Source organism: Perca flavescens, chromosome 17, assembly GCF_004354835.1.
Source record: "Perca flavescens isolate YP-PL-M2 chromosome 17, PFLA_1.0, whole genome shotgun sequence".
Taxonomy (NCBI): Eukaryota; Metazoa; Chordata; class Actinopteri; order Perciformes; family Percidae; genus Perca; species Perca flavescens.
The window spans coordinates 2,884,635-2,905,097 of NC_041347.1; the positions used below are offsets into that span (position 1 = coordinate 2,884,635).

At 42.0% G+C, this 20,463-nt stretch overlaps 1 protein-coding gene across 2 annotated transcripts; it reads right to left on the minus strand.

Moving 5' to 3' along the window:
- Positions 1-953: 953 nt before the first annotated feature.
- On the minus strand, positions 954-20,459 carry polr1b (RNA polymerase I subunit B). 2 transcript variants are annotated; one of them, XM_028602751.1, is made up of 17 exons: positions 20,147-20,459; positions 19,893-20,004; positions 19,653-19,792; positions 18,844-19,011; positions 17,993-18,139; positions 17,760-17,892; positions 17,491-17,627; positions 16,504-16,727; positions 15,017-15,188; positions 14,580-14,751; positions 12,626-12,907; positions 11,522-11,655; positions 8,013-8,183; positions 7,701-7,857; positions 6,022-6,218; positions 5,569-5,819; positions 954-2,209 (listed from the first exon to the last, which is right to left on the minus strand). In XM_028602751.1, the coding sequence occupies exons 2-17, from the start codon at positions 19,948-19,950 to the stop codon at positions 1,327-1,329; spliced, it is 3,426 nt and encodes a 1,141-aa protein (XP_028458552.1). In that variant the 5' UTR covers positions 19,951-20,004; positions 20,147-20,459; the 3' UTR covers positions 954-1,326. The 2 variants fall into 2 exon arrangements, with proteins under 2 accessions (XP_028458552.1, XP_028458553.1); XM_028602752.1 differs by lacking the exons at positions 19,893-20,004; positions 20,147-20,459 and having other exon boundaries at positions 19,653-19,886.
- Positions 20,460-20,463: the final 4 nt, after the last annotated feature.

Consider the following 20,463-nt stretch of genomic DNA (forward strand, 5'->3'; position numbering starts at 1 on the left):
TTTCACCTGGGTCGAACATTGGGAGAGTTAGCGTAGAGTAGTGTTATCAGCTGAATAGCTTAGCGCAGGGGCTAATGGACCCACGTTTGTATTTCGTAAATTACCCCACTAATAATGTCAGAAATGATACCAAAGGTCTACAGTAGTACATATAGGTTATGCATTCACAAAACGATGGATTGGAAAGTTTGTAAGTACACCAGAAGTTTATGAACACTTGCCTGCTCTCTTCTGCTAGCTACTGCTGCTGCTGCTACCTGCAGTTAGACTAGTGCTTAGGGCCGTCTACAAATTACAACACCGAAAAGAGATACAACACAAATATTTATTAATTTAACTTTGACTTTTTTAAGTAAGTGCTGTAGTATAACTAGCAGGAGACAAGTAATAATTGAGGTAAGTTTGGAGACATTACCTTATTTAATCATTAAATAAAGGTCATGGTGCAAAGGACCCTAGGGTGAAATTACTCCGAACCATCATTTTAAGTACAAGTATCTCAAAATTGCACTTGAGTATTTTTATTTTCTGCTTCTTTACTTGTACTCCACTACATGTCAGAGGGAAGCACACGGTTACTCCACTACATCTCTGACAGCTGTAGTTACTAAACACATTAAGGACGTACATTCAAAGATACACAATACACTGATCAAATAGATTGTTAAAGATTCAAAAAGGTTAGTAGTTCAAACTAACTCCACAATTACCCAGCTACACAGTTCTGCTTATGTTTTGATGCATCAACAATCTAATAATATAATATGGCATACGGGCATTTTATGCAGAATGAGTACTTTTACTTTAAAGTACATTTTGCTGATAATACTTCTTTTTTTTAAGACTATTATTTGCAGAATCCACATGGAGTGTGAGTTGGTACTATTATTTGCAGAATCCACATGGAGTGTGAGTTGGTACTTTTACTTTAAGTAAAGGATCTGAATTCTTGGTACAATGGTACAGCATCATTTTTATTCAACACTCAGTGTGACTGTACAAAAAGACCTTTGGGTTATTTATTTTTACACACCTTTAACATATGTCAACACATTCATTCCATCATATGCTGCTTTTCTGTCATTTCCGCAAAATCTTGGCAAATAAAACACTTGACGAAGGAGATTAACTTCTCAGGCTCCTGGCTATTCTTACACACATGGCTTTACAGTTTATTGTTTTTAATCTTTATTTAGCATGGTTAATTGTAGCAGCTTCAAAAGGGTATAAAGACCAATTTTAATCAAACACACAGCAGTTTCATAATCCACTTACTTTGATTTGACACGTTTAAGACACGCATCTTTACTGGTTGTCCTGCAAAATTTACTTAACGTCTAATTTGACTTTGATGTTCATTGCTGCGAGCTCGGCTACAAAGTAGCGGAACACATAAGGGACAGACACTGAGTCTATAGAGTCGCTTTTACCACACAGAGTGCAGACAGTCTTACGGTGGCGCATGGCCGACCAGTAGGGTGGTGGTTTCTCCAACAGAGGGGAGAGCAGGCTGCCGCAGTCGACGCACACCTGAGCCACGGATCGGTCCGAGCAGTTGAAGAGGCGATCGTGAAGCAGGAATGACGAGCCGTGGGCCAGCAGGGCGTCTCGCTCCATCTCCCCAAAACGGATGCCTCCCTGGATGTTCCTGCCTCCCACCGGCTGGTTGGTCACTTTGTCCCGCGCTCCCGTGGTCCTCACCTGGAACTTGTCGGAGACCATGTGACGCAGCCGCTGGTAGTAGACGACTCCGATGAAGATGTCGGCCTCCAGCTCCAGGCCGCTCACGCCGCTGTAGAGCCGCTCCGTGCCGTAGAAGTTGTATCCGCCCGCCCGGAGCATTTCGCCAAAGTACTCGAGTGCCGAGCTCTCCTCTGAGAAGGTGAAGGGCGTGGCGTCGTGGCTCAGGCCGTGCAGGGCGCCCGACTTGCCGGCCATGCTCTCGATTAGCATCCCGATGGTCATGCGGGAGGGGAAGCCGTGCGGGTTGAACAGGATGTCGGGGGCCATGCCGCTCTCTGTGAAGGGCATGTCCTCGGCCGGCCACAGGCGGCTCAGGATTCCCTTCTGACCGTGGCGACTGGCAAACTTGTCCCCGATGGTGGGGTTTCGTGGCACTCGTATGGTGATGCAGACGCGTTTGAAACGGCCCGAGCCAGTGTCGTTGCTGCAGATCTTTATATTGTCCACAACGCAGGCCTCTTGACTCCTAGGAGAAAAAAACAAAACGCATTCACATTGTGGTTTGTAAACTGTAGTGCTGCCCCTTCTTAGTCGCCTAATGGGTCGTTTTGTTCTCAGTAGACTAAGATTTCTTTAGTCGATTAGTCATGTTCTTATCCTTTTTCATGCTGAATGACTTCTAGGGCTGGGCGATATATCGATATAAAAAATATATCGATATATTTTTAAATGAGATATGGAATTAGACCATATCGCATATATCGATATAGTTCAAATGTGATCCTTGCTCCCATAGATATATACACAGATGTCGCCTTGAGGTTCTAAACATACGTCAAAACCGCCGCCATCTTGGAACAGGCATTCAGATCAACGCTAAAGATGCCGGACTTTTGTACTGCTTAATTATGTTCGATAGAGGAAATGAAAAGAACAAACAGCAATGAATAACATTTAACAGGTGACAATGTGTTTTATGATTATGTATGCCGCCTTCGACCAGCAATCTGAGCTCCGGCGGCAGCGGGAGGCGGAGAGCTCCGTGGCCGGCCGCAGCGTCTCTTCCCCCGGGAAAAACACAGCTTTGCCTCGCTGCTGCGCCGGTCCCCGCTGATCCAAATCGGACCAGCCAAAGACAGAGTGGTGATCAGTAGGATCTTACACGTAGTCCAGGACGACCTGTATGTCGATATCGGCGGAAAGTTCCAATAAGTTTGCCGGCGGCAGGCGGACGGAGAGAAGCTACAGCGGGGCAGCAGAGACCGCTCTGCGGCTGCAGGATCTGGAGCTCAGTGCCCGTTAAAATTACATGTAACGATAAATACATACAGAAATAAATAGTGGAGGAATGAGCCTGGACATTTCAGTCTGTTTTAAACTTCACCTTGAAGCAGAAACTCTTAGTTCAGAAGGGTGAAGTTTCCGTTTGGACTCAGATCTGTGAACCGATCATAATAAATATTCTTTGTATTAACACATTAATTAGTTTCTTTGTTTTGTAGTCGATAGTTCATCTTTTAGTTTACTTAAGTGGAAGCAGTATCAAGTGGAAGAATAGGACTATAAACCTAGGCTTACAGGCATGAGGCATTACATTTTGAACAAAGTAGATTATATTAATATCAAAAGCTTAATTGACCTTTGGAACGAATCACAAATATGGAGCTTTGATTTCAAAAAAGGTACTCCTGTTATACAGTATTTAAGTTTACATTTTATTATTTGAACAGCTGAGCATTTAATCATGAACCAGGTGAAGAAACCGGTTTATTATTTATTTGATTTTGCAACTGTTTCTATGAAACTACTTGTGACATGTCATATTTGATTTTGGCTTTGACTGAACATTTGCTCTCACTTTGCGGAAAAAAATATCGGGATATATATCGTATATCGATATTCAGCCAAAATATATCGGGATATGACTTTTGGTCCATATCGCCCAGCCCTAATGACTTCTATCAAAAAACTTAGCACATCTGTGGTAAAGAACAAGATTTAAAATGGTGTTTTTGCACGACTGTGGAGAAACTCATTTTTTACAGATCTGTCAATTTAATCAATTAGTCAACAGAATTTCTTTAGTCGAGGACAGTACCAGTAATTTCAAAAGGTTTAGCTGCAAAATTAAATACACTAGTGCAGTGTTTCTCAAATGGGGGTACGTGTACCCCTAGGGGTACTTTGGAGGACTGCAGGGGGTACGTGAGATATTTAAAGGTCCTATTTGTAATATTTGTACTGTAATAAATCAAAAAATGACACCAATGCCTCATCAGATATTAAGGAAACATGTCAAAACTGAAATACTATCTTTTCTGACAACAATGCTAATGTCAGTATTATTTCTTTTTGAAATTTACATTCCGTGACGGAATTTATGTTTATGTTTTATCAACGGCCCAGTTTGACAGCCAGGCCGGGTTGCCAGATATACCTGTAAAAACGTAAACCCAGCGCGCTACAGCTGTAATGGTAGTACAGCCATGAAAGCAGGCTAATTTATCACAGCTACTAGGGACGGGCATTTTATGTCATTTCAACATTTGTGTACTCACATTGAATTATATAGCTAGAGTACCCGAGTTGGTTTACTCGCAAAAACAATTGAGACATAGCCAGTAAAGTGATCCCGACTGGTCCTGGCTAACCCTGCTAACCCTGCTAACTGCTAACGTTACCGGGAGGACCAGGCAAACGGGCCATGGCTGTTTACAACGTGTAGTTCAGCGGCTGGAGCCGACAACGGTGAGTTATTTTAAGCCATTGGAGGGGGGCTGTAAATCGGAAAGAGAGGACTGTGAGTTTGCAGTGTGTTTAGCGATTGTTGCCGTAATGCTAAGCCAATGAAGTGTGTTCCGTCGGCAAGGTAGTGGTATTTTTAGCGTTTCGTATTGTAATTCTAAGCCGAGGAAGTGTGCCTGACTGGCGTGTGGAGAGGACAGTGAGGTTGTTGTGTTTTTAGCGGTTCATACTGTAATTTTAACCCGAAAAGGTGTGTCTGTCAGTTGGTTACAGAGCTCGCGTGACCACGGGCTTTTATGACTGTCAATATAGCCAGCATCTACCGTTAGCTACTCCGCTGTGCTGTCTGGCTATGTGAGACTAGCATCTAACGTTAGCTACTCCGCTGTGCTGTGGAGTAATGTCTGGCTATGTGAGACTAGCATCTACCGTTAGCTACTCCGCTGTGCTGTGGAGTAATGTCTGGCTATGTGAGAAAAGCGTCTAGCAACATTGTTGTGAATGCTGCGGTCTCAGCCTGGCAACCTCCGTGAACTTCAAGTCTGGGCAGGAGGGGGCGGGGGATACGACTCTCCCGTATTTTGAATTGGTAGTGCAGTAACTATTTTAACCGCTAGCTGCCAGTATTACATACAATATTACATATTGCACCTTTAACAAAATGTTTAATAGTTACAAGGCTGTTTTCCAGAACACTGTTCCTCTTTATGTAGACTTTTTTTTTCTTCTACTTAAAATGTGACATTTGTGTCGCCTTCTTTGGACCTATTCTTACCTTCCTTCCTATCCTTCTACTTTTTACAAGTTTCTCGCTTTTTTCTTCTTATGTCACTGTTTTTGATACTATTTTGATCTATTCTTGCCTTGCTTCCTTCCTTTCCAAGTTTTTGTCTTTTTTATAGTTTTTGTCTCTTTTTCTCATTAGCATTTAAATGTTTTTTCAGTTACAAGGCTGTTGTTTAGTAAATCTATCGCTGACATCGCTGTACTGTTCCTGTGAAAAATGTTTTCTACCGAAATGATTTGGCTTAAAGAAACAATTCAAAAGGGGTACATTATTGAAAAAAGTTTGAGAACCACTGCACTAGTGTGTAAGCAGTGTTGGTATTAAAGAACTTGTTTTTCTGATGATGAAATTACTTGTAGAAGTTGACGAAGGTCTGGCCAGTGTTGAGGTTGATGTAGCTGTAGAAGGGGTCTCCGTACTGAAGGGTCGAGCCAATGAATGGCAGTCCGTCAGCGTCCAGTTTATCGTTCACTTTGGGGTCACCTGGCTTGGTCCCAAACACCACGCCGTCTTCTCCCCGCACCTTTTCTGCCAGGTCCACCAGCTCAGTCTTGTAGATACTTCCGTGTGCAAAGCCTCTCTCCCATGACGACTTGTTCACAATCTAATATGATCAAATTGTGTCACAATTATATTTCACTCCACTTTCAACTTTTTCACACATAATGTAGGTCAGTTGATAAACACGCTAAAAAGCGATTATGCGTCTCACACAAAAACGGAATACGAATTGGCGTGTCATACACTTTAGGAGATCAGTCTGCCACTTTTCTACCATGAAAAAAAATGACTTGTGTTTTCCTCACCATGGCATCTTCCATGTCGTAGCCTGTGTAGGATATGACGGCCACGATGGCGTTTGTTCCGCTGGGGTAGTTGTCCAGGTTGTAGTGGTCGTACATGTAGGGCCGGACCAGTGGGCTCTGTGGGGTCTGCAGCCGGTACAGCTTGTTATCGGAGCGATCCATGAAGGAGTGCAAGGGGAAGCCCATAGTCTGCTTACCTGAAAAGAGGAGGGGATTAATCTCTGGTGGACACAATGCGTCATGACTGCAAGGGTGATGCTTCACAGCAGCTCAAAATGGTAATGAAAAGATTGAAGTATTTAAATTGCATCGGCCTGTACACCTGTGTAGGTGCATGGGGCCCCCAAAGGTGCTGACACACCAGGGACATGGTCGGCCGGCCGTTGGTCAAAGTTAGGCACGACGATGAGCGCCTGTCGCCCTAGTTTTTGCGGTTTCACAGGGAATGAAGCAGAGGCTCTGTGCTGCCACTGGCTGATTTGGGCAAATTTTCTGATTCAGAAAACTTTATTGTCGGTCATGACAGAAAATCAGATTAGCACATCTAAGTTGATTTTCTGTCAACACACTAGGGGCCCCATCTTGCACTCTTGCAATTGCCTTTGTACACGACGCATGTATCATTCCTATTTTGCACCCGACGCACAGCGGAGTTTTCCCTCCACAGACGCACGTCGGTAAATTAGGGAATGTATTTGCGCTCCCGGGGGCGCTTCAGCGAAAAGAGGAGGCGTGTTCCGGCGCAAACGTTCCCTGGTGCTATTTTGAGGTTTCAGAAAACAATTCCACCACTGATCAGGAAAAACCTGGTCTAAAGTCAGTGGCGCTAGTCTAAAGTCAGTAGCGCGTTATTCAGATGCTATTTTAGGGGCGCATGCTTGGCCATAATGTAGCGTGTGGACAACGCGCATACACTTTGCTTCTCTCATCTACACGAACGCAGCAGTTCCCATTTCCCGTTTTTTTTTTTTTTTAAATCAAGAATTGTTTTTTAATCTATCTAATCTTGAACCTAAAAATCGATATTGAATCGAATCGTGACATTTTCTGAATCGTGCACCCCTACGACATACAGTGCAAAACAAACCCGGACAGTAAACATACAATATGTGTTCTGAAAAAACGGACTAAAATAACAAAATTTACACAGGATAAAAAAAAAAAAAGTAATATATGAAAAGTAAATAAAATGCTGTTTAGTTTTATGTATCATAGCAACGGTTTATACATACGGTTTCCCTTTTTGAATGACAAATAGCTTACCTCCGCCTGCTGGCATGGAGGGTTATTTCCTCCAACGCAGGCGCAGAACTTTCACGCTAGTTGGCCGTCGATTGCAGTCTTTACAATGTGTTCAAGTTCAACGTTTTGGCCAAGACACAATTAGTCTCGCATTGCCAGAGCTATCTCCACAGCCCTGTGGAGTAAGGTCTAGCTACACCACACATACTGGGATAGGAGAAAGAAACACTGAGTTGTTTGCATTTCTTTAAACCAATCACAATCGTTTTGGCCGGCACTAAGCTCCGTACGCAGCGACGGGGGCTCTGCTAAATAGTCTCAGGAAGGAACTTGTTTTGGTGGAACATTTGCACCCCCGCAAAAAAAGTCTTCGTCGCCACTAGTTCTTTGTCTTCTGTCTAGTGCGTCAGCACCTTAACAGTCGTCTTAAAACTTACCCATCTGACACTGGTACATGTTCCTAGGACTCTGGTTGTGGTCCGAGTAGGGAATAAAGTTAGCCACCACGCTGAGCATACTGTGAGGGAAGAGCTCCTGATGTGTGGTCACTCCTGGCTCGATCTCATCCTCCATGATGCCTACATTGATGTAAAGCTAGAGCAACAGAGAAAAAGACTATTAAAGAAAGGTTTCAGCAACCGATGTGCAAAACAAATTAACAGTTGTGTGCTTCAGGTATCTTGCTAATATAACGACCACATCATCTTTTATTTATATATTTATTTTTTTAAATCATAGTGTACACATACTTGTTCAAAGGTGCCGATCAACTCCTGCTTGCCGAGAGCTAAGTTGCGTACGGGCCGCACCATGCGGCAGGGTGTTGTGAAGAGGAACAGGCCTGGGTACAGGCTGGCCTTGCCTGTTTTTGGAACCAGAACAATCTCAGTCCAGGGAGGGATCTTCTTCTCTTTCAGCACCTGAAGGTATTTGTTTTAAATATCAGTTTCCCTGCACACACAGTGTGGGTGGTACAGACAGTTGACACCAGGGCTGGGACGATATGCTTTTGTCCCGATTCGATTCTTTCATGATACATGGCTGGCGATTTGATTTGCCATTTTCATTTATTGGCATTCTAGAAGTATTGCGATTTTCTTTTCCTTCTTTAACGAAAACAAAAGTTGAATAATACACTTTACATACATAAGTACATAACATGGATATTCTGCATTTTCCGCTTTCCGTCCGTACGGATATGATGTAGTAGTACTTACTAGTATTATTCCAGTAACATGTAGTACTAGTGCTATTCCAGTAACATATAGTACTAGTACTATTCCAATTATAATCAACAACAGACCATACAAAGTGGTGAAGCCCCTAAGTAATAAGAAGTTGACTGCAAACATAGTCAATTTAGCATCCAGTTCACGCCAGCCACAGCCTGTCCCAAAAGAAAATGAGACTGTGTCTGTTCCTCGACTAAGATCAGTTAAATCAAAGGTAACCAAGAGAGGGGCAACACTTAACAACCTAATTGGAATTAAAACTACCACTGCAATGATAGAAAAGGATAGGAAAATTAGATGTGGATTACTAAATATCAGTACTAATAAATGAATTGATATCTGATAATCAAATTGATCTATTCTGTCTTACTGAAACCTGGCTGGGCCATGAAGAATATATTAGTCTAAATGAAGCGACTCCTCCCAGTCATATTAATACTCAAATTCCTAGAGGCTCAGGCCGAGTAGGGGGAGTTGAAGCCATATTTGATTCAAGCCTGTTAATTAATCCTAAACCTAAACTAAATTATAACTCTTTTGAAAGCCTTGTTCTTAATCTTCAAAATCCAACACGGAAATCAGTACAGCCAATTATATTCGTTGTCGTCTACCGAGCTCCAGGTCCGTATTCTGAATTTTTATCTGAATTCTCATGTGTAGTCCTTAAATCAGACAAAGTACTTATTGTAGGTGATTTTAATATCCATGTGGACGTTGACAGCAATAGCCTTACTACTGCTTTCAACTCACTTCTAGATTCTATTGGCTTCAGAGTGTGCATGAGGCCACGCACTGTTTTAACCACACCCTCGACCTCGTGCTGGCATATGGTATCAAAATTGAAGATGTATTCCCGCAAAATCCTTTATTATCAGACCACTAACGACGTTCTAACTGCTGCAGACAAAGGACTTGTCTCCATACTTGTTTTATTAGATCTTAGTGCTGCTTTTGAAACTATTGACCATACAATCCTGTTACAGAGATTAGAACACTTAGTCGGAATTAAAGGAATTGCACTAAACTGGTTTAAGCCTTATTTTTCTGATCGATCTCAATTTGTTAATGTTAATGATAAATCCTCTAAGTACGCAAAGTTAAACATGGCGTTCCACAAGGCTCGGTGCTTGGACCAATTTTATTCTCCTTATATATGCTTCCTCTAGGTAATATCATTAGGAAACACTCAATTAACTATCACTGCTATGCGGACGACACCCAATTATATTTATCAATCAAACCAGACGAAACAAGTCAGTTAGCTGAACTTCAAGCATGTATTAAAGATATAAAATCCTGGATGACATATAATTTTCTGATGTTAAACTGTAACAAAACTGAAGTTATTGTACTGAGACCTAAACACCTCCGAACTTCATTATCTAAAGATATAGCTACTCTGGATGGTGTTGTCCTGGCCTCTAGCACTACTGTCAGAAATCTAGGAGTTACTTTTGATCAGGATATATCCTTTAACCCCCATCTAAAACAATCATCGAGAACAGCCTTTTTTCATCTTCGTAACATTGCCAAAATTAGGAATATCCTGTCTCAAAACGATGCTGAAAAACTAGTCCATGCATTCGTTACTTCCAGGCTGGACTATTGTAATTCCCTACTGTCAGGTTGCTCAAATAAGTCCCGTAAGACTTTCCAGCTGATCCTGAATGCTGCAGCACGTGTTCTGACGAGAACTAAGAAAATAGATCATATTTCTCCTGTTTTAGCTTCTCCGCATTGGCTTCCTGTGAAATTCAGGATTGACTTTAAAGTCCTTCTCCTGACCTACAAAGCCCTAAATGGTCAAGCACCATCCTATCTAGAACAGCTCTTAGTACCTTATTGTCCCACTAGAGCACTGCGCTCCCAGAATGCAGAGTTACTGGTGGTTCCTAGAGTCTCTAAAAGTTGACTGGGAGCCAGAGCCTTCAGCTACCAGGCTCCTTTCCTGTGGAACCAGCTCCCAGTCTGGGTTCGGGGGGCAGACACCATCACCTCATTTAAGAATAAACTGAAAACTTTCCTCTTTGATAAAGCTTATAGTTAGGTTAGATATGGGTCTATGGTGGAGTGAGGAGTTGCAGCGTCCGCCTAACCCGGCCCACCTGCTTCTCTTGGTAGTCAACAGATTTATTGATCATATAATCAATAATATAGTGAGAGTAGAGGGAGGCAGGCCAGTACAGCCTCTCATCAATGTTTTCATTTGTTTCCTTTTGTATGCATCCTGTCCCAGAACTGCTTGTTACTAACCTAGCTCTGGGGAGTTTACTCCCCTGAGTCCTAGCTCTGCGATTCCCTTCAACGCCCGGCCGCATCCTGCTGCGTCTGCTGCACCCACCCGTGCTCTGCAGCGCCACGTTTCATCCCGCAACACCCTGCTGTGACATGAACTACAACGACTACCTTCAAAGTCACTGTTCCACTATCTTTAATGAGACTATATTCGCCATCACACCCCCAACCGGCCCCGTCAGACACCGCCTACCAAGAGTCTGGGTCTGCCGAGGTTTCTTCCTAAAAGGGAGTTTTTCCTCGCCACTGTCGCAATAGCCACTGCTAATGCTTGCTCTTGAGGGAATTACTGTAATTGTTGGGGCTTTGTAAATCATAGAGTGTGGTCTAGACCTACTCTATCTGTAAAGTGTCTCGAGATAACTCTGTTATGATTTGATACTATAAATAAAATTGAATTGAATGTAGTCGCCGTCGGCGGTACCGTATAAACAGAATATATTTAGGTGAATCATTGGTAAAAAAAATAAATAAAAAAGATTCTAGGAAAAAGTATCAAATTTTTTGCCAAAAAATCACTTAATAGCCCGTGCACCCGCTGAGGGAGGGCACTGCCCGAAACTTCCGTTGTTTGGCAATAAACTATGCAGTCCTAGTAGTTTTATTTATGATTATTCACTTATAGGATCCAGCACCCAGCCTTTCAAAGCCTTCTAAGTATCTAAGTGAGCATCCAGTCCTATTTTTTCCCACCCCTAGTGGACACTGTATACATTATACAGTTGACGTACCTTGAACCTGCGCAGTGAGTCGACCACAACCGGGGCTAATTCCGTCTCCACCCAGCCTACCACAGCGCCGTCCAGGACCACGGGGAAGCAGTCGGAAAAGGCTTGGCCTGGAGATCCATCTACTGGAGTAACACCTTAAGCGCCAGAGACAGAACAGATTTTGTACTATTGCAACTCAGCCCACTGACATGTGCTTTAAAATCTGTCAGACAGAATCGTCAATAATTTGTAATATTGTAATGTATTTGTGCCTCATGGCTTTTAAGGGGTGTAAGTCGCATGCATTTTTGTGATTATTTTTTGGGGGCTTTTCCCCTCGACAGAGGATAGACATGAAAAGGGGGAGAGAGATGGGGGATGACACGCAGCAAAGGGCAGCAATTTGGATTCGAACCCGCGCCACTGCAGGACTCAGCCAACATGGGGCAAACGCTCTTACTGGGTGAGCTAGAGGCCACCCCAGTAAGTTGCACGTTTTATCACGATACAATATTATATTGATTCTTTGGACAATGATTAAATATTTGCCAACATCACCAAGTCTGCCACGGTACGATTTCGATTCGATCCAATTCAGCGGCCTGTGACCGATACGAGACAATACATAAGCCCATTTAACACAGTTACATTTATATATATTTACAAAAAGGAACTCAAATATATAATCTACTTTTATTCATTCATTCATTCATTCATTCATAACATGCATGAATGAAAAAAAAAAAGGAACAGGAAGAAGAAAATCTTATGGTACCGGTCACTTATTTGTGCACATCAAAAAAAAAACAAATAAAAAACAAAAAACAGCTGCTTCATGAGTGGATCAACCCCAATCCTCACCCCAAACACCAAAAATTATCATCATTATTATTATTATTATTATTATATTATTATATAATTTGACAATTTCATTACTAAACTCTTCAAGACATTTAAATTATCAAAAAAAATACCCTTTTTAATAAAAAGAATAAAAACAAAGTGGGAATTTCAAAATGAAGGCAATATTTTCACTTTGTATCGATAATATTGGATCGATATAGCGATCCAGATTGATGTATCGTTACACCCCTATGGCCTAATGTAGCCGAATTGTTGACTCACCAAGGGAACAGAGCAGAGCTGGCAGGGATGTGGTGGGCAAGCTCGGGGCCACAATCTCACAGATGGCCGTCATGTGGTTCATGAGTCCACAGGGCTCTCCGTCCGGAGTGTGGACGGGGCACAGGAAGCCCCAGGACTCTGGCAGCAGCTTACGGACAGAGGTGGTCCTCATCTTGGCGAAGGCAGCTCCTCTGTGCACACAGCGGAAGTGGGACAGGTAGCGGATGAAGTTGAGCTTGTCAGCTACCACACACAGGCCTGTGTTCTGCAGCATGCCGAGACCTGCACACAGACAGTGGGAAACAGTGTTTATTTAATAGATTAACTACATTTGTATTTGGACTGCACGATAGGAGGTAAATATGCAATAACGTTGTTGAATATCTCTATAACGATATTACTCGCAATAAATAAACAGATTTTAAAGTGTACTCAGTTCTGCATTTCTGCTGCTTTAAGTATTCTGCTAAAATATAACAAATTGCTTGTTGAATTTAAAACAAATTAACACATTGAACAATGAATTGAATTTAAAAAGGCATCACTAAAAAAAGCTACATTTTAAAGAGCAGTTTTCTTCTGATATTTTCTTTCAGTGTCTTTCACAATATGCCTCAGCCTTTCATGATGCATTTATTGCAATATTGGGATGACGATAAAAAAATAATTAAAAAAAAAAATTAATTAGACACTAATTTCTATACAGCTACACTGTCCTTTTAAGACAAAATTGATCTCAGTCGACACAAGAGTTTTAACTCCAGCAGAAGAACTAATCTCCGTACACACACACACACACACACACACACACACACACACACACACACACACACACACACACACACACACACACACACACACACACACACACACACACACACACACACACACACACACACACACACACACACACACACACACACACACACACACACACACACACACACCTCTGCAGTTGTAAATCATGGATGTATAAAATACAGAAAACACTTTGGAGAAAGAACAACAATTGGGGAAAAGAAAGCGCAGGGATTTATAATCTTGGACCGAAGACGAGGTTCCTGAAAGGTATGTAAACTACCTAACCGATAAGACTGACTGATGTTTCCAAACGTCTCCGTTTCTGCCCGTCCAGACTATAAAGCAACCTCAGGGTCCCCAAACCAAACCGGGGGCAGCAGTGTTTCCAAATGTCAGGCCTGTACCGAATACCATTTTTTGAGCTTCAAAGCTTCGGGGGTTTTTTGACAGTGAATATTAGAAGCTTTGGCAGTGGCAGAAGGGGAAACCAACATTTCCCATCGCACTTGAAGGCAGCTTTGAAAAAATAAAAAAGGAGACCAAGCTTGAGATGCAGGACTCTCACGCCATGATACGGACAGACGAGTCTGATCTCCGGTCACATGATTCTCTACAGCAGGTTGACGCTTGGTTGCTTTTCTCCAAAAGTTAATTCAGACTTAACTTTTTGCCGCACTGACAAGTGACTACAGACGCAGTGTTTGTGAATAAAAGCTCAGCCAGCCGGTGCCTCACTAGAGCAATAGCATTCTGAACGGTCGTACTGTCTTTACCTTTATCCAATTGCCTGAAAACGACACCAGGCTGCCACAGTATAACCATACAGACCTTTACTCGCATCAGCCTGCTCGCACGTAACTCAACATTTCTCTGATCTTGGCTGACATGGACGACATGGCGCTGCATAAATTAGCCAGCCGCTAGCGGCCATTTAGCTTGCAGCTTGATCCAGACAAAACACCATAGGGAATTTGAGCCCGCTTGCATGTTTTTCAAAGAAAAAAGAACTAATATTCAAATCCCAAAATTGAAAGTCGAATACCTACGCCGCAGTAGTGCGGACGCGGGGCGTAAACTTAGCAAAAGATATTCATTTTTAAACCAAAGCGTAGTAGTGTGGATGTAGCCTCATACTAAACTCATATGGCCGTACCTGTCTTGGAAGTGAGGTTCCCAGTGGCCAGCAGATATTCAAAGGGTTTGGTCAGGTCAGTGCCCATGTTAAATATCTTCATCACGTTTTCAGCGCTCAGTCTTCCACTCAGTCTGCTGCCTCGCTTGTCAAAGGACAGCTTTACAGACAGCAACCAGGCAGCCATTCTCTCCTGTTGGGAATATTTGAGGGGTTAAATCCATAACTCAAAATTTCTAAAGAAAAGAAATTATTAGTTATAAAACACCCCGAAGAGGGCCGTTTGTGCTGCAACGCGTGGGTTGCTGCTTTTTGATGTAATAAGATTTCAATACGAAATAGCCATTTAAATAAAGGCTTTTACAATTTTTGCAAGAAGAATGCCTCGTTTCCTTCGGGCGTAATGCAATCGCCAGGGGCCAATAAAAGGACTCGTTCAAATCCCTGGATGAGCTTACCTTCATAAACATGAGATAGAGCTGACCGGGAGTGAGCACCTCCTGACACATGATGCTGTCGGGGTTCTCCTCCATGCACTCCTGCTTGGCAAACGTGAAGAGCTTCCGGGTCATCAGACACAGCAGGTAGAACTTCTCCACGTCTGACTTCAGGTGGATACAGATGCACTCGCTGGTCAAAACACAACACAACCCATTTTACTAAAGTGTAACCAAAAAAAAACAAAAAAAACAAAACATAACCGTGTTGTTTCTGACAGGCTGTGAGTAAAAAATAAAATCTGCCAGTTCAAGATTTACTTATCGCTTCTATTGGACTCCCACCAGTGTGTTTAGAATTGGTCTGAAAGACACACCAAATTGTTGGAAATGTTATGGCGCTTTTCCATTACATGGTACCTACTCGCCTCGCCTCGCATCTACTCGCCTCGCATCTACAAGCCTTTTTTGGTTTTCCATTACGAAAAAAAGTCCCTGGTACCTGCTAACAGGTACTTTTTTTAGTTTCTCCTCAGTCAAGGTTCCAAGCGAGCTGAGAAGGTGACATGAAACCCTGCAGGCTACAGATTGGTCGGAAAGAATCGTCACGTATCACTGCATTGCTAGCGACAGACGGCATTTTTAAATAGTTTAGCCAGCTGTGTTTTTTTGCTGCCGGAGGCTCCACGTAGAGCTTTCTCCGTAGCATACAAGTGGATTGATGGTTATACTTGTTCGCTGGTGTGTGTGTCAAGCCGCCGTGTGTGTGTGGGGAGCTAGTGAGCGAGGGAGAAGTGAGAGTGTGCCGGCGATTAGCTCCACAGCGAGTAGTGACTCTAGAGTCATATAGTGAGAGAAACAAAGTGTCTCCCCTGTTCTTTCTGACCACGGTGGGAAATCTGGAGCAGGAAAAGTTAACCATCTTGTTGATTTCATGTTGTTTACGGAGAAGGAGAACCAGGAAATGAGTCGGGGGAAATGCTACCAAGCCACGCCCACGGCAGTCGCTATGACGACCAGCCAAGCTGAGGCGGTACTAAAATCTGCAATGGAAAAGGGACGCACAGTGCGTTGAGTCGAGGCGAGCAGAGCATGAACCATGTAATGGAAAAACGCCATAAGACAGAGGATGGGCAATTACTTGATGTCCTATGGTCCCGCGATAAGGTCCAGGAACTTTCTACAGGGTAACATGATAACCTATGTCAGACTGCAGGGACCCAGGTTCCATTCAGCACAAGATTATGTTCTGGGAGATGGGTTAATTCTAAGCGGGATGGATAAGCACACACGCTGGGTCCAGACTAGTTTAATGATAGCCAGACAGATTCTTTTCAGAGGATGGAGGAATGAAGGGGTGCCATCACTCCAGGATTAAGCTTGTGAGATGGCTACCCTAGCCATCTCAGTATGTTCATGTTGCATATGTTGTTTTGTGTGTCGTGTTTTAATAAAAATAGTTAATCATTAAACAAACATAAAAAAATACATCTGTCAGAAAAACCTACTCCAGCAGGTAGTTGGCACACTGCTCGTTTGTGTACCACTCGGGAAGGCTCATCTTGACCCTGAAGCGCTCTCCCAGGTAGTTGAGCACCTTGGCGCGGGTGGTGCAGCCCTCCTCCATGACGACGCGCAGCATCTCCGACGCACAGCTCTTATAGAAGGAGTTGTCCTCGCGGCCCTTGATCAGCTCCTGGTAGATCTGGAAGTCTGTGAAGTCCACCAGCGCCTGGACAAGTGTGAAGAAAAATCAACTGGATTAACAGGTTTTAAAACAGTGATTCTCAAACTTTCTTCACTATTGTAATCCCTTTTTAATTGTAGTAACCCCTGACCAGCGCTAAACATGTTTGGTAGAAAACATAAGTCTGTATGAGGTACACTACAGCGCTAGTAGTGATAGATTTACTACATTTAACCCTTGTGTTACCCTCCCGAGTCAAAACTAAAAATGAACACTTGTTTTAAAAACATTTTTGACAAAGTTTAGTCAGGATACGGTTTTGAAACCATTTAAACCGTTTTTTTTTTTCAAATGCTATACAATTGAATAAAAACAATGTACTGATCCAATCCTTCATTTTACTTGCGAAGAGAGTTGTATGGAACCATCCGTGTTCATTTGGGGCAATTTAGTTGAAAACCCAAATTTCTATTATATAAACTTTAGAAAAAGAGGTCAAATTCAACCCGAGGACAGCAAAAGGGTTAAATTCTGCATTTCAAATGGTTAAAATCCATCAATAAATTGATTCATTATTATAGTATAATTATTTTAGGAATTATGCATGACATATTTTTAAATTAGCATTTTGAAAACATTTCATGTAATCCCTGCAGTACTCCAAAGTACACCAAAGGGTACACATACACCCATTTCAGAAACACTGTTTTAAGGTATTGTTATGTCGATATTTAATATCTTATTTTTCACTTAATAATGAATGCTGCAGGCTTTGTAATTTCTAAAATACATCAACCCTTGTTATTACCTTAAGTGCAAAACCTAGTGGGAGGAAGAAGAGCTCTTTCTGGTAGATGAAGTTCAGCATCACAGTCCCGTTTTCCAGATAATGCAGGTTCATGTTGATGGCTGTGTGTTCTTCCTTCACGCAACGCATTGAAATACCTGTGAGAGGGTATTTCTGATGACATCCACAAAGATATGCAATATACGCAGCTGGAATTATTGAGCCTAGACTATTATTACAATACAAATTTTACTGTACTTCTGCACGTTAAATTAAAAGGTTATATTTACCAAACTGAGTGTATCCCTGGCCCCTGCTCTTCCATTTCGGTCTTGACATGGCAATAGGATAGTTCCTCCTTGGCATTATCAGCATACGGATAACCTTCTCATTTCCATTCACAATGAAATAACCTCCCATTTCCTGTTCATGTTAAGGACAGAGTTAGTAACTTATTAATAAATATGTTTGTATGCAATGCATTTCGATTCATCTTGCATTTGTTTTAAAATGTGTGCCGTACCTCTGCTTCTTCGTGGTGATTAACAAGCTCTTTGGGGGACATGCCGTGCAGGTTACACATCTTGGACTTCACCATGATGGGCACCTGACCCATGGACTGTTTGATGATGCCTTTGGGAACTCCGTTGACTGACCAGCTGACGTCCGCCTGCAGTGATACAAAACAAAAGCAGTTCAAGAACTGATCAGAATTATCATGCCCCCACATGCAGTTTAGATCAATTACTAAGATTGGGCTAGGGTGGCAGCGTTTGAAAAAATGTCATATAAACAGTTTGCCAGGTTGGATGTCTATACTAGAAAATGGTGAAAGTACCTGAGCTTTCTGGAGGGCTCCTAAGAAGCTTTGTGCTGAGGAGAGACGTGTATGATGGGCTAATGGTGTCACTTATACATATGTTTATTTGGTTTATGGTTTATTGTCTATGTTGTTACTATTCTGTTGAATGATTCTGAATATTGTAGTTGTTTATTGGTGTTTTAAGCCCCCAACGTCTCCTTCCAGGCTCTGCTGCCTGGAAGGCACTAGGATTAGGCAAAAAATACAATTGTTAAAAAATGACTAGGAGTGGGGAAAAAATAAATAAAAATCGATGCTTTATGTATGATTATATCAGTCTTTAGAAATGTTTCATGATATATTGTCTCTAGAAGTGTATTATTCAACTTTTGTTTTTTGTTAAAGTAGGAAAAGAAAAGTGCAATACTCAATACTACCGAATCGCAATACTTCTAGAAAAGCAATACATGAAAATCGCAATACAAATCGAATCGCCACCCATGTATCGTGAGCGAATATAATCGGGACAAAAGCATATCATCGCAGCCCTAATAATTACATCTCAAACTTACCACCAGCTTTCCTTTGTATGTACATTTTCTGCCCCTGCACTCTGCTGGAAACACCTTCATTTCCCTGCAGATGCTCCCTTTGGCGACCACTGGGTTGTAGAGCGTGGCTTCAACAAACGCAAGGCTGATCCTGTCCTCTTTGAATGTGAACTCCAAAGGGGGGATGGACTGAGAAAGATATGTCACACCACAAAAACATTTAAAACTTTGCAGGAAAAATACTGACAGGAGATTAGCCCAAGCAACAACAAACTGAGTGTGAGAACCAAATGTACACAGGAGCACTGAAACGGACAATACAAGTTGTGAAAGTTTAAGAGGGGAAAGCTACATGGCTAACTTTCACTGAGTGCGGATGCTAGTAACCTAGCAAAACCAAAATACAGCTCACTCGTTCTTCAAGTTACAAATTATAAATAAGGAAAACGTTATGTGTCCTATATTGTTATCACATGTTAGCTTCTCAAACAGAACTGACAAAAAAAACAAAAAAATAGAGAACTACTCGAAGCAAATGTTAGCAAACACTGCTAAAAACATATACTAACGTTAAGTTATGCTAACTGTTAACGTTGATGCACGCTTTAAAAAAGTTACACATTAACAGTTAACATTATTTGACTTGACATTAGCAGTTTTATTCATTAGTCATTTCAATTGAAGTTAACTTTAAAGACAAGCCGTTGTAGTTTGAAAAACAAGTTTTCAGCTTCATTAAATGCTAAACTGACACGTTTCTTTAATTGTATCTTAAGGGAATAATATGTTGTTATGTGGTTAAAACTTTATTTACAGAAGGCTGAACTGACCTGCACAACGCGGGTGAGTCCGTCAGTGACAGCCTGGTCAAACGACTCGATGTGAGCTTTTGTTAAATCCTGAACAGCAGCATGTTGAGACTCCTTCAGGACGCCAAATCCTCCCTCTGTCAGATTCTTTAGACTCGGACCTTTGGGCAAATTATTCCACTTTGATGAAGAGTCCATGCTTGCACTCACAGGGCTTGTTTACCACATGTGCATGGCGACACAGGAAGTACATGTACATACCGCTGGAACCGGAAGTCTTCCTCTTCTTCACTGCTTTTTTTTTTCTCGCAGGTCGCATATTTATTGTTGGACTAGTGCCATCTTGTGGCGTAACTGGTCTCCTGTTTGATTTCTGCCAAATGTATTTTGCACAGTCACTGATTTTGCATACCGTACAGTTTGGAATTCTTGAATCTTTAAGTACTGCTAGATCTGCAACTGTATAGCTTGCAGGACGTTAAGGGACAAAGACTGCAACCGCAATTGTTTCTCACCTGTACCTGAACCAAGGTTGGAGCTGCAGCTGAAGTTCATGGAGAGTGGGGCTTCAGGTGTTCATAAACAGCAAATAGAGTCTGGGGCTGGAACTGGTATTTTTTTTGCCTTATGCAAAATCGTTGTACCTATGTTCCATAAACAGAGAATTATTTTTACATTGAATAGTATTGTTATTCCAAATGTAGTAGTTGGTGTGTGGAAATTATGTTTATAAATTAGTTTTCAGGCCAGCACAGCTTATTTATGAAAATTTGATCAGTAACACCACCAATGATGAAGACGAATGTTTTTGTTTAACCAATAGGAAAAGAGC

What these genes read in the sequence shown, in the direction of transcription:
- polr1b (XM_028602751.1), bottom strand. Translation starts at nt 19,950, where the DNA reads ATGCGACCTGCGAGAAAAAAAAAAGCAGTGAAGAAGAGGAAGACTTCC. An exon ending in GAAGACTTCCGGTTCCAGCG is followed by an intron (nt 19,793 to 19,892) that starts GTATGTACATGT and finishes ATTTGCCCAAAG; the next exon opens with GTCCGAGTCTAAAGAATCTG. An exon ending in TGTGCCAACTACCTGCTGGA is followed by an intron (nt 15,189 to 16,503) that starts GTAGGTTTTTCT and finishes TGTTTTGACCAG; the next exon opens with CGAGTGCATCTGTATCCACC.